This window comes from Trichoplax adhaerens, genomic scaffold (genome assembly GCF_000150275.1).
Source record: "Trichoplax adhaerens TRIADscaffold_1 genomic scaffold, whole genome shotgun sequence".
Lineage (NCBI taxonomy): Eukaryota > Metazoa > Placozoa > Uniplacotomia > Trichoplacea > Trichoplacidae > Trichoplax > Trichoplax adhaerens.
The window spans coordinates 9,681,395-9,695,566 of record NW_002060943.1 but is presented as its reverse complement, the minus strand read 5'-3'; the positions used below and the strand labels follow the sequence as shown (position 1 = coordinate 9,695,566).

At 33.5% G+C, this 14,172-nt stretch overlaps 3 protein-coding genes across 3 annotated transcripts; 2 read left to right on the top strand and 1 right to left on the bottom strand.

Annotated features, from left to right (window-relative positions):
- Nucleotides 1–4,772: 4,772 nt before the first annotated feature.
- Nucleotides 4,773–6,000, top strand: TRIADDRAFT_37028 (expressed hypothetical protein; the record flags this gene model as incomplete). Its single annotated transcript, XM_002108888.1, has 3 exons — nt 4,773–4,898; nt 4,989–5,130; nt 5,791–6,000. Coding segments are annotated over 3 exons (429 nt in total), but the record flags the coding sequence as incomplete, so codon positions are not given.
- A 1,051-nt stretch (nt 6,001–7,051) lies between these two features.
- On the bottom strand, nt 7,052–9,725 carry TRIADDRAFT_52413 (uncharacterized protein; the record flags this gene model as incomplete). Its single annotated transcript, XM_002108155.1, has 4 exons — nt 7,052–7,135; nt 7,451–7,605; nt 7,983–8,093; nt 8,222–9,725. The coding sequence occupies 4 exons, from the start codon at nt 9,723–9,725 to the stop codon at nt 7,052–7,054; spliced, it is 1,854 nt and encodes a 617-aa protein (XP_002108191.1).
- Nucleotides 9,726–10,412: 687 nt separating this feature from the next.
- Nucleotides 10,413–12,781, top strand: TRIADDRAFT_52412 (uncharacterized protein; the record flags this gene model as incomplete). The annotated part of the gene is made up of 10 exons (XM_002108887.1): nt 10,413–10,536; nt 10,845–10,921; nt 11,129–11,188; nt 11,327–11,383; nt 11,419–11,490; nt 11,630–11,775; nt 11,935–11,990; nt 12,105–12,167; nt 12,511–12,557; nt 12,743–12,781. 10 exons carry the CDS (start codon nt 10,413–10,415, stop codon nt 12,779–12,781), a joined length of 741 nt encoding a protein of 246 aa, XP_002108923.1.
- Nucleotides 12,782–14,172: the final 1,391 nt, after the last annotated feature.

Sequence of the window (14,172 nt, the reverse complement as noted above, 5' to 3'; positions counted from 1 at the left end):
GTTATTCCCTCTGCTTCCCTAATAAGTATACTCTATAGAAAGTTCGATCACCCAATCAGGACTTGAAAGTAATAATATTACTAGTCAGCTAGTGCAACATACACCGTATGTGTACTATATATATTCCGCAATAACAGTCTATATCTAACAGTGAAGTGTACCTACTAGAACTATAAATAACTTCATTTATAAGTATCTATATACACATGGTAGTGCATATATTGAGAATAACGTTAGTTATTAGACTGATTAAAAAGGATAGCATAAGACCCATTTTCCAATAACACAATTGTAAACGGTTTACCTTTGCGTTTGTGGATAGTGACTGCTAGGCATTGGTTTGACACTATGTATAATAATGACAGAGAAATGATCGTTATGAATACTTATATGATATATATATATGACACTTACATAGCTTTAGTATCATTGTGTTAACGAAGGTTTATCAGTAGAAACTCTCAATCGAGCTAACGATAATATTGACATTGATAAACGTTTAATAACGCATACAGTAAGTGCATACAGTATAGAGCAAACTAAATCCACTCGTATCCGAGCGAATTACAGTAAAGCGGTTAAGAATATGCAGAATTACAACCTTTCAGTACTTGTAGATTTGACCGTTATGCTACACACTTCAATATTAGGTGTAGAGTAGGAAAACAATAATTTAATACATTTACTGTCAGTAACGACTCACCAGTTCTCAAATTAAGTCATTATTGATAGGTGATAAATACGATAATATGAGATAAACTCTATTTATAAGCATTGCATTACTGCACTAGTAGTTCCTCGCTTATTTGAGTCTATTAATAGGCAGCCTAGGGCTTTTGTTTGCTATGGTAAATCCTGAAGTTACACAATGGCTGAGTAAAGTCTTACAATCTTATAAATTCAGTAACTTTTTTTATATCATATGCAACGGAAGAACGCTAATTGAATATACTAATTTAAGTTTTATTATAAAAGTAGCTGCTCCAAAATAATATTAAAGATATTCACGATAACGTCTGTTACCTTATGTATATCCTACATTTACGAAAATGAAATCAATGCGTAATTTAAATCACAGAAATTTTTTTTCTGTTACAAGCGATCCTATGAATGTCATTGATTTCGTAATCGCGAAAATATAGAATTTTATTTAATCCTTAGTAACAGCCAAGCAGATTTTAATATTGAAGTTATATAATATGTAATTGAAATATCATTTTCTCTGAATGCGATGATGTAATTAAAGTTAGTAAATTAATAACATTTAAACAACAATTTCAAGCATTGACCTGCTTCGGGCTTGGAAAGTTTTATACTTTATTATTATTTTTATTACAGTATACAATTACAGTACATATGATTATACTGTATATTCGTATATATATAATCCATCAATCCACAATTTAATCTTCGCTGACATTACTAGATCACTGATATATACAGTATGATAATGGATTGCGATGTATAAATCATCACACTTTTAAAGTCTTACAAGAAATTGGTCAAGATTTAAGCTGAATTTGCCTGATGCATATCGAAAATCTTAGCCAATTTCTTTAAAGCTTGGCAAATATGTTGTTGCAGTACGTGTTGACCAGTTTAATGAACGCATTGAACTTTTTCAATTGCATTTCATATATGTTATACCATAGTTATACAGATTACGGGATGCTCGGTGTGGTATTCCGTAAAAGGTCAAGCAATGCTACTGTACAGTAAAATAATGTACAGACCTGGTACAGACTATCTACGTATGTACTACTGTATACTGTATATCCAGAACTACTGTACTCAAACCAAAAAATTGAGTATTACGCTGATAGCTGCAGTATTACTAAACTTACAATGTAGTGTTGCCGCAGTGTTTTCTTACACTTACGCGGGCAGGATTCGATGCTGATAGTTATGTTTACAATAAATAGTAATTGATTACACTGGTAAATAAATATACGGAATTTGAAAAGAGATGAGCTCTCTAGTAACTACTCATACGATATGGAGGCATTACAGTACTGTACTGCATAGGGTTTTTCACCCTCCGTAATTTTAATTGGTATTAGTATTATTATAATTAATTATCAGCAGTACAAACACGCGTATACGTCGTATGCTGATTTCACATATATTTATTTCAAGAAGGAACTTTGATTTAATTATATAGTAGTGCAATACGTAAGGCTAAAGGAAATAACTTACCCTCCTGGCACGCGAATGGCGTTACGCTTCCAGAAGCCAGCTTTTCGGCTTGGACTATAGTTTTCAGCCGACGGCAGCGGCTGCGCGTATCTAGTATGGACGCGTCCGGTAGTGTTTCGTCCACTCATTTGCTGTACAATATGTTATTAGCTGCAGTACAACCAAATGGCATACCATCGGAACTCCGATGGTGTGGAATATAACTGAATAATTAGTTATAATACTACTATACTCTACTGTATCTATAAGCCGTGCTACACATAGGCTTAGCACCTTCGCTGCTGTACGACGCAATTCACTGAGGTCGCAAATTTATATTCAACACAAGCTTTCATCAGAAAAGGGTATGTTAAGATTCAATCTACAGTAGTACAATCTTTAGATGCTTAATTTAGAAGTCGTAAATTCAGTGACCATCACTTTTCCTCGTATGCCGCCGCGTTGCTGCAAATAAAGCCTGTAATAGCACAGTAGTTGCAGTACAAACATATATAAACCCCCACATACAGTAGGCAACATGTACTGTACACTTGTACAGTACTGTACTGAACTGCCACGTACTGTCCAGTATAGTACTGTACACTGTACAGTACGTACACTGTCCAGTACTGTATGCAGGACGGTAATTTACGGTGCAGTGTGCCGCTGTACTGTACTGTACAATATACTGTACGTACGGTACAGTACAGTACAGTACAGTGCATACAGTACACTGTACTGTATCAGTCGTACAAGTACTGAATGTTCCTTCGATTACCGTGTACTGTACTGTACGTACAGTACGATATTACAAGAATCGTATGAGAAATATTTCGAATCAAATTGATGCGTTACTGAGTTTACTGTACAGTACAGTATAATCAAATCTAGGAACAACTTGATTGCTTGACTAAACTGAAAAGCTTCCCCGTTCTTTTACTTAAACTTTGTTTGGTATATCAGATAACTAGTTAGTGATAAGTAGGAAGTATTAACTATACGTAAACATATAGATAAAAATAATAATCTTGTCTTATTAATAATAATAATAATATAAATGTCTTTGCTGTTACATTTGAATTGTACAGAACTGTTACTGAACTGTACATGTACGTGTTCACAATTAATAATTATAGTAGTTTTGATCGATATATAAATTATATCCCAATTAAATTATACTATACTGTTCAAGTGTAGTGAGTAAATTATATATAATGTGTACCATCTTTCATTGCTTACGTCTTATGTCTTCCACTATTCAGTAATATCACTGTTAATTCATTTATTGCAATTTTTTTTATTGTACTGTAGTATTCGAAATCTTCACACGTTTATTTCAAATGCAGACGAAAGTATCGATATGGTGTATATTAATGCAGGTGCTACTATTGGCTCCTTTCTTTAATTACGATGCAGTACAAGGCAAGCTAGCAGAAGGTGACTGCGAAGGTAAATTTTAACTACTTAGAATAAAATATACTACCGTATAACATGTACTGTACTCTATACGCGTATTCATACTTTACAGTACATCCCTCGCTCGTTATACTGTACTGTACTGTACTTCGCGTGGTACCTACAAACCCGCTCGCTTGGATCGAGCATCGACGATTTCACACCTCACCGAAACTAACCCTAACGTAATATACAGTACTATAATTTTATTAGGAATATATACCAGTGTTATTAACACTGATATATACCACGTTTATCTGACAGTTTCTACACGCAGGCAACGATGTTTTAATGTAATGTAAGGATAGGTATAAGAATTACAATATTATTATTTTCTTTATTTATACTCACCGTACACTGTATGTACAGTGTACAGTACACTAGTACAGTATACAGTGTAGTAAGCCAAGGCAAAAACGGTGAACACAATATCATGCAGCGGAGAATGCGCCTACAGTACTGTATGTGCGTACCACTGTAGTTTGCTCAGTATGTTCGCTCATTAGTACCTGTCCTAAGCCCTATTTCGCCTATATTGATTGAGACTGGGTTGTTGTCTCTGGTCTGAGTGGTTGGTTCTTGGCCTTTTAGCCCACGAACTCACATCACATCAGTTCTGAATTGACTGAGTATCAACCATAGCTGATCGCTCATGCTGTAATACAGTACAAATACAGTACAGGTATTTCATATTACTAGCGATATAGATAGATTAAATCCATTACATCGATTCAAATTTAAATCTGAAATTGTGGAGTTTGGAATGTAGTTGAACGCCAACTTAAGGCAGTCACGGCTCTTAAAATTTGCGGTATATCTTGATTCGGTCTTAATTGATTTTAAAACCTAGTAGCTAATTTGGATGTCAATCGTGAACAGTTGCAGATATTTCTTTAATAGTAATTATTATTAGTAGTCCCTTATGCTCCTGCAGCGTTGCACCACTAGTTATTTTTTATCTATTCATAGATAGTGAAAAATTATTGTTTTAACTACACCTAATAGTCGAATAATACTAAATAACTAATTATTAATGTCATTGTGTCGTTCATTTACATAGAAATGTAATATCAGTTTTTGCCTTATATTAATACTGATAATAAAAATGTATCCATTAATTTATTTTATTTTATTTTATTACAGTTTGTATTCAATTTCTTAAAAAATTTACTGAAACTTTAACGCCGTCTGTCAAAGAAAATGTAAGTCTTATTGAGAAAGAGTTCATAAAGACTTGTGGAAAGGCATCTGGCAAAGATAATCGATTCGTAAGCGTTTACTATATTACTCTCTTTAGTTTGCTTACAGCTTATGAATGTTAATTACCGCATATAAAAATCGATAATCCGAATTTATAGTGTTATTATTTGGGCGGTACGAGTGACGCAGCTACAAAGATCTTGAATGAAATAACCAAACCTATTAGCTACAGCATACCTACGGAGAAAATATGTGAAAAGCTTAAGAAAAAAGATACGCAAATTTGTGAATTGAAATACGGTAATTACTTCAACACGCTAGTAATATGAATTACTGTAATATTTGCGTTTCTAATGATTGTAGGAATAGAATGACCTAATTTCATGATAAAATGCGTATAAGCCTATTCCTAAATGTACTATATGATTCGATCGTAAAATCTTTTTATAGCCTTGAACTGTAAATTATTTGCATTCGAAACTTGACTCAGTCACTAGTATATCAATCTATTAGCCTAAGTATACACTAACTGCTCTGTACCGCAGATTACTAAAGTATCAGTTAGTTGATCCATAACTGTACTATAGTTAGCTGGATGTGTTGACAACAAATATCCATTAACTATATAGCATAATTATTAATCAATCTACGTATTGCAGGTTAATTACAGTAATGTTGTGGTATTCATGTTGTTTGGAACCGTAGTATGTGTCTTTATATTCATTAGTATATTATACCTCAAGATAACTTCACTAGCTTCAACCATATTATATTGCTATTCTTTCGCATATCTGAATACAGTATACAGTACTATAGGAAATACACCTAATCATCGTTTAGTGCAGTTGCGCTGCTAACATATTTATTCCTGTATTTGTTTCTCCTGGTAGCAAGTTAATGATACCCAGACTCAAATAATTTCGTTATTATCTGACAGAATTTTTATTTTGATCGGAGTAGATAAAAAGATCGATTTGAAGAATGTTAATTTGAAGAAACTGAGAGTTAAAGATCTAAAGAAAATCTTGAATAACTGGGATGAAGATTGCAAAGGATGTGTAGAAAAGACGGACTTTATCAAGAAAATCGAAGATTTGAAGAGAAAGCATGTAGAATTATGATAGCATAAGAACAATATTATCTAATAAAGTCCCACGGAGACCATTTGATACTAGCAAATGTAGATCATTCGTACCCCTTATATAGCGACGCTATGCTGATCTAATCCCTAGAACCTATCGTTATGCTGTAATCTTTTCTTATATATTGTGTATTAGTAGAGCATAATACCGCAATCTTCAGACGTATTACGGTCTTCGATTAATTTAGGCAAAGTCGATATTCAGTAGCGTAATTGATTCAAGCTTGAAGTCGATGGTAAAATTGAACCATCTACGCTGAAAATGTATTAATCTGTCATAAGATGCATGCATTCTACAGTAGTCTACTGTGACATAAACTTGCGGTGCTATACTTTGCCATAAGCTGTAAAATAGTATTTCACTATCTGTCGCCCTACCCTGATTGTTAAGCACAATATCTTCATATTTTTCAATTCACCTTTAACGATCTTTAAGTTAAAGCACGCCATCGGCATTTGTACTGTGTAACTAAGCTCTTAATTCATGAATATTAAGTCATGCAATTACTACAAGATTTGATAATTGACCTTCTAGTAAAGTCATATTCAAAAGTATCATAAATACGATACGGTTTGCCTCACACGTTACACACTGGTGTACGAGAGTCGACAGAGAACTGTGTTTTCTCCGAATCTGAAGCCAAAGACATATCTACGGATAGATGAACAGGTGTTTACCAGCATCTATATCTTCATTTGGTCGCATTATATATTGGGTGTCGATTCATCATGCGATGTCTTCCTACGCTCAAATTGACCAAACTAGCTTACTCGATACTCGTTTATTTATTACTTCAGCTATATTACTAATGTTCGCTAAAAAGCTAAACTTCTTAGTGTTTGACCTCCAGCAAAGAGAAGCTAATGGATCATTGAGCATATTTTTAAAACGAATCATGCATATTTACACTTATAATTCAGAGCAATTAAGTATTCATCTAAATGATAACACAATTATTTGATTGTGCCCGTACATTTTGGCCGTTGCATATGTCAGTAGAATCAGTTGCGTAGCTACCTCATGTCAGTCGATGTATAGATCATGACTCAACCTTAGTTAAAGGAATACTGCATAAGCAATTACAGGGCAGCATCAATCTTTTCCAATAAATAAGAAATCTTTTCATCTTTGTTATTAAGCGTCATCCATTCGTGATATGCTATCTAAGAATTGAAGGAGACATTATGTATTAAATTATATTAATACTAGTAAACTATTAATTGCATAATTACTTTCATACACTTTTAGCATTGAACATAGTCGGAGTCTTAAATCGAGAGTAAGATAACAAATCGAATGTATACAAATTCTTTATTAGTTTTATAATTCTTTGTTACGTAAAATTTGTTTGATTTCCTTAATTCATTATGCACAATTTATATTAATCAGGGTTTAGGTTTTATTTACCATATTAAAGCAAGTTAGTTTAGTATTTCCTTCAAGATTTGCATGCTTCTATTCAAGACTTTTGAACTAACCTGAGCGAAAGCAAATCCCATTTGTTTAAGGTGCCTTTGCTTCAAGACAGTTTGCCCTAGGTTAACGTAAGGCTGGTTGCACGAAAAATGGCTTGGTCCATCAGCTTCTATTGCAACATATGTATGCCTCTTATCATGGTTATATAGCAGATTACCTGACGAAAAATCCAGTATTATAAATAATATTAATCAGTAAAATAAAAATAATAATATCAAGATATACAGCAATACTGTATAAGTAGTATCTTCTACTGTGCCATAGGTTAATTCCCTTTACGTACTTCAATTTTTAGGCAAATTAAGCTATATTACGAAAGTTATTTTTAAAATAAAATTGGGTAAAATTCTGTTCAATTACTTTTATTATTATGGTGGTCCGAGTCTCTAATTTTTATAATGTAGTCAACGCTGTACCCGAAGTGAAACTTGGTGTTTGTTAGAGCAAAATCTCTAATTTTACTTCCGGAAATCAAGCATGAGAGAATGTCGTTCTCAAATTCGGACGTTGATGTGGGCCTATTTGCAAACGTACCATAGAGGTGATATAAATGATTCGGAATCAAACCGCCTCCAACTTCAATGGCTTTCAACTTTGCAGCCATGTGGATTTGATATAACTGACACTGCTGTAGTTTGTTTGCTCCTATAAATTACATTTAATCAAAAGACATCAAGTTATCAAGACGTGTACAACAGTATGCTAAATATTATCCTTGGCTTTTAGTCGAAGGCCCTGAAACGAATATTCGTGAATATTTGTAGCTACCTTACCTTTCAGGTAATGTTCAACGAAAATAGGATGCAAAACTATTCTTATTAAAATTTGAGAAAAAACGTTCGCTACAATGAGTGACCAAACTAAAAGAAGTAAATGGCCAGGTTGAAATCTACTGAAGCTAGAATTCGTTGATTTTATTCTCTTAATTGTTTCGGCAGCAATAATATCGAATAAATGATAGTTGCTACATCGTAAGATTGCAAAGCCCCAAGTAATTGTAGAAAGGTTGCTCGAATTGATATGATGTATTAATCCTATTACTGTATCTGCAACTTTATTTTGTAGTTTTTCATTTCTGTAACCAGTTAATGCGAAAGCCCAAGTAATATTCGATATATCCTGTTCATTCATTTTATCGGCTTTTCGAAACAGCTTATTACTAATGTTATCATAACAAACTAGATCTAAAAAACCACCAGTAGCAAATGCCCATGCAGTATTAATAAGATGTCGGATTGGAATATCTCTATTATAATTCGAAAGAATTTGTCTAGAAATTAAAGCATATATCTTATGATCAGTAATGCCTAATTTTGCAAATGACCATGCCAATTTGGCGAAATACTTCGAGTTTACAGTTCCGCTACTTAAACCTTTAATAGCATAGCCTAGATAGGCTTCTACAACATCTTTGCGAGGATATTCCAGTTTTGCGAGTGACCACGTTAAGTCTGATAAATCGTGCAGATTGCATTTATCCAATATCGGTATGGAGTGATGGATAAATCTTTCTATGAGACGGTCAGTGTTGTCATTGCAAAAGTCAAGCTTGGCTATAGCCGATAAAATAAATGCAGTTTGATAAATTGTAAATTGAGGTATTAAATATATAAGCCTTTTCTTTAAGTTGTCATTTATGGAGTATGTTTCACTTCTACTACAATAAACTAAATATAGATGCATGATAGGCCATACTTTTGTACATTCCAACACTTGGTTTTGAAGGTGATCCGATACTTTGTTTAGAAAGGTAACGTTCAGGATACTGTTATTCATTCGGTGAAAGCAATAACAAATACACGCTAACTGTGCACACTTAAATTCCTTCATTCTTTCAGTAACAGTGTCGAAAACAATTGTGGATAGGCTTCCGTACACGAGTGGCAACTTTCCTCTGCAGCTAGTTACTAAATTTAAAATCGAATATGTGATCTCTTCGATACTTCTAGTGCTCATAACTTGGAGTCGTGTCTCTGTGAGTTTGCACATATCCTTAAAAATTGGATTATTTATCAGTAAAGCTTCATTAGGCAATTTAGCTAATTTTTTGAAAGATTTGGATAAATGCACATTATCAAAACAACACCGATTTCTCAAGAATACATTCATTACAGCAGCCTGGCTATCAGCTGTTTGTATCGCGTTAGTCAGTGCAATCTTTTTACGAGAAACTTGAACTATCATGCCAATTTTGAATTGCCGTGTGAAAATACGATTACGAATGGTAAGACTGAAGTTAGCGATAGTGTTAAAGAAATTACTTCCATCACGAAACATGCTATAATCAAATAATCATACTATAATTCGCTGCTGTTGCTTCTTTATGCTTAAATTCGCAATCTTTTAGCTGAGAAATTACGCCAAAATGTTTTGAGAGACAGCACAAGACGAAGTTATACAGTACTGTACGGTACATGAGTGTGCTGTACAGTCCATTCCATAGACCATGATGTACTGTACTGTACAGTACTGTACAGTTCAGATCTTAACTTCATATTTAGAATTACCGTACTGTACTGTATGTATGCTGACAGCCTGAAACGTCTCAAACCATGATCAAACGATGCATCGTTTGAGGCGTTTCAGCATATAAAATTCTGAACATCAATTTAAATCTGAAGGGTCTACTGTACAGTACAGTACTGTAGATCTCCATGATCTGATACTGTACTGTATACAGTACAGTACAGTACACTGTACTGTAGACACTGCAGTACTGAACTGTACCACAATCCGCAATGTACTGTACAATGTATTGTACTGTACAGTGTACAGTACAGTACAGTTTAAATACTGTACACTGTACTGTACTGTACAGTATTATTAATTTACGTACAGTACAGTAGGTTACTGTAATTTATTATTAATTTGTTAAGCAGGCCTTTCTGCAAATTGCAGAATAAGAATTAACTGGAAAGCGTGAGAGAACATAGCCTGCAAATATCTGGCAATATCTGATACAGAATGTCTCTGTACGATGGTGTTGGCGGTATTGATACAACGGTTTCTCCTTTTGCTGTAGTAAATTCGGTACCTGATGAAGGAAGTACTGAGAAGCGAAGTAATAATGGTTCCGGACCTGAAATTGGTACGTGCTATAACTGTATTGATAATTAATTATCGCCGCCATATTCACCGTGGACAACGAAAGGTCTTTTTTAGGAGTCCATGCATTCACTCATTGCGATTTCATACTCTTTTATTACGTTATATCAGCTGGTGAACCTAGAATTTCTAGGGTTTCTGGTAAACACTGGATGTTAGAATACTTTGATACAAAATAAACAAGCTCATAGTAATGCAAGTCTTGTCTATCGCAAAATAGAATGGGAATAAATATTACTGAATAATAAACTTGTAGATTTGAACTCTAAACCAGTAATTTTTTAACGTTAGCGAACTGGTCTTCAAATTACAAGCTCTTACAAACGCAAATTCAACGTCGAAAAATTGCGGAATCAAGTAAACAAATGGTATCGCGAACTATTATTTTACTATAATATACCGGTATAATGCCGGGTACATTGCTAGTACTTCATGGTATAGGTGAACAGTTTATAAGATTTTAAAGTGATACTTAATTCCGATGCTATTTATAATTATTATTCTTCAGTATGATTGTTAGCCTCGTTAACTAGGATAATCTTTTAAAAAAACTTTTAATATATTAATTCCTGTAGCAAAAGCCAAAATCAGGAACCACAATGCCGATTATACATTCGAATAAATATCCCCCACAGGTATTATTTATGGCTACAGTGATTTCATTAACCCTTAACGTACAGTGTAGGCAATGTAGAATTTATGGTACTGCAATGTATATTATAAATATTTCTGTTTAATGTCTGTTGGTAAATTAATTCTTATAATATTATCAGGTATTAAATTTGGTTTTAAAGCATTTCATTGTACTACTATCGCAAGAATGCGTAATGGTAAATTAAATTACTTTTCAATTTAACTGAAATAGGCGTTAGATGCAGTGCGTGAGAACGCAACTACTGCAGGATTTAATCCATTATCTCGTGCACCAGCTGAGCACGTAAGCTAGAAATATCAACATTGTTTCTATAAATTTAGCTCTTGATTCACCATCGTGTTTCGAAATATTATGTCATTCTCAATCATGTAATTGAGTGATTAATTCTAAATTGTAATTGATATGAATCACTAAATGTTAGACTATTGATTTCGCTGTAAATCACGGTGATGAACCATTTGAAGAAACTGAAGCATCACTAGCAGATATTCGGCACGAATACGAACCTTTAAGGCCTAATGATTATGATCAAGCCCTGGAGTTAAGAAGAAAACAAGAAAAATTAGAGTATCTAAAATTTTTAATTTACTGTTAATCTATTTCTGAAACAGATTAATTATCATACAAAAATTATAAATGTGTCATAGTTGTAATGACACCAGTCTTGACCTTTTGTTTTTACCGCAGTCAAAACGTTGTATGCTAATGTACACTTTAACTTAACAGAGACAAACATGTTCGAATTGCTGACTCTGTTGAAAAACAGGAAACCTCAAATTCTGGTAGCTTGAGCATATATTTGCTCTCTCATACTATTGACTATACGATATATTAAAGAGTAAGATTGTCAGTACATACAGGTAGCGTTAAAATTCTATGCGTGCATCTGTTTTCAGAAAGACGTGTGGGTGCTGCCATTGCTCCGCCATCTTCTCTTACAGCTTGCATTGAAAAACCTGGTAAGTGACAGCATCTAATAGAGTATAATCCTTAATTGTAGTAAGGTCAAATTTATTAATCTGTTTTCCCGGTAGTGAACCTGCAAGCATCTAGTGAATTTAACTTCGATACGAAAGAATTAAAGCAAAAGCGTGCGCAACTTAATCATAGTCTTCGAAGCAAGGCTCAACATCAAGCGTTGAGTGGAGGATCTTTGTGAGACTATATGAGTTTCTTAATTTAGAGATAAGAATTCAGTAAAAATATCAATTTACTGAATCTCAGTAAGAGATCATACAAAATTTAGCAGAAAAGTGTAATTAAAAATTTACTACCAACTCATTTAATCACTTTCTTTATCAGAATTGCATCTTCGATTATGGCAAAGTACGGTTGGAAAGAAGGCGAAGGTAACTTACTCGTATCATCACATTACGAATTTGTGACGAATACGGTAGCACATATAATCAACACTGTTGTAATATTTCTGTGTTACTGCTATAAATATTGTGGTGATCTAGCTACTAGTTTAGGTTGGCCCTTTTTGCATATACTATACGTGTATGGTGCTATATTTTAAAATTTTATTTGCCAGATTAAGATGCGTTATGTGGAAATTGATAATCTCAATTAATTACATATGATTACACATGATTTGGTCAGAAAAAGTGCAGGTATTATTTCAGCTTTACAGTATATAGCTACAGTCTCCGAGTTATATGATTCAATTTAAATCTGATTAGCTGTAATTATCAAGATGTGGATAAAGTAGATAAAATAAAATTTATGCATTATTTTTGAATAGTAGATAATTTCAGTAGACCAGTCGTATTTATCCAGAACTACACTGAACATTAGTTGCACGTTAAAACCAAAACTTGATCATTATACGTCTTGTCCTGATCCTATCGACGGAATACCGGTCTATTGAATAGCTTTAACTTTAATAGACGTAACGTAGCTTACAAACTACGAATAGTACGGACTAGGAAAGTTGATGACTTGGTGATAAAACAATCGTGAAATTTTTTCGAGCGTATGTAGCAAACATAAAATCTACATATTCATTTTATATATTTAATTAAGTAAATAAGATACATAAATAATAAATACTAAATTTTTTATTTGCAATTGCGCCGTATTTAATAATCTTATATATTACTTACGTCGGGTACTACATTATATCGGAAGGAACGATGGTAACGTACAGTACAGTGCACAGTTATTCAATATGTATACGTCATCGTTTGTGTGGTTTCGTTGCAGAAGGCTAATAGAAGCATAATAGTTTGGAATTTATTTCATAATGATCGAAAGTAACTTTTGAATAGCGTAAATATTTGAGCAATGTGCTAGCTTGTCCTGGCCAGTTGCAGTTCTGCAAGTCACATAAATCTCTTAACAAATTTTGAAATAGATTCATACCGCACTATATATATTACAATTTCTATGGCGGTTGATCGGCCAATTATATAGTTCAGTCACTAAGTAAAGCCTCAACACGCATTCAGCGATTTTTGCTAACAGTTCAAATTTCTATCAGCGTTGATAACGTCGTATTTTATTTGTTACTTATCACATTGCCTAGCTGTGATAACTTCAATCGAGTATAGACTGAATAGTTAGAAGAGATATTGTTACACTTCTAAGTCTTTCACAACATGAAATGGGCTAGAAATCATTGAAACTATGACTATGCATATGCTATGGAAATTAAAGATTTTGCCTAAATTCTGGTCATAAAATGCCTTGTACTGTGGTGATATATCGGAATTTACCATGGTTTTTGTGATGATAGTGTTTAGTTTTGAAATATGCATGTTTGTGGCAGCTAATAAGTGTACAGAACCTATATCTTAGCCTTGTCATATTGACACAGCTTTGATAACATTAATTAGATATGGCAATGGACTTATTGGTTGATGTGTTATTCCAAACAGGATTAGGTAAAGATGGACAAGGTATTAGTAGAGCACTACAAGTAGAAAAACTCGGAAAAAGCGATGGAAAAATATTAGATTGTAT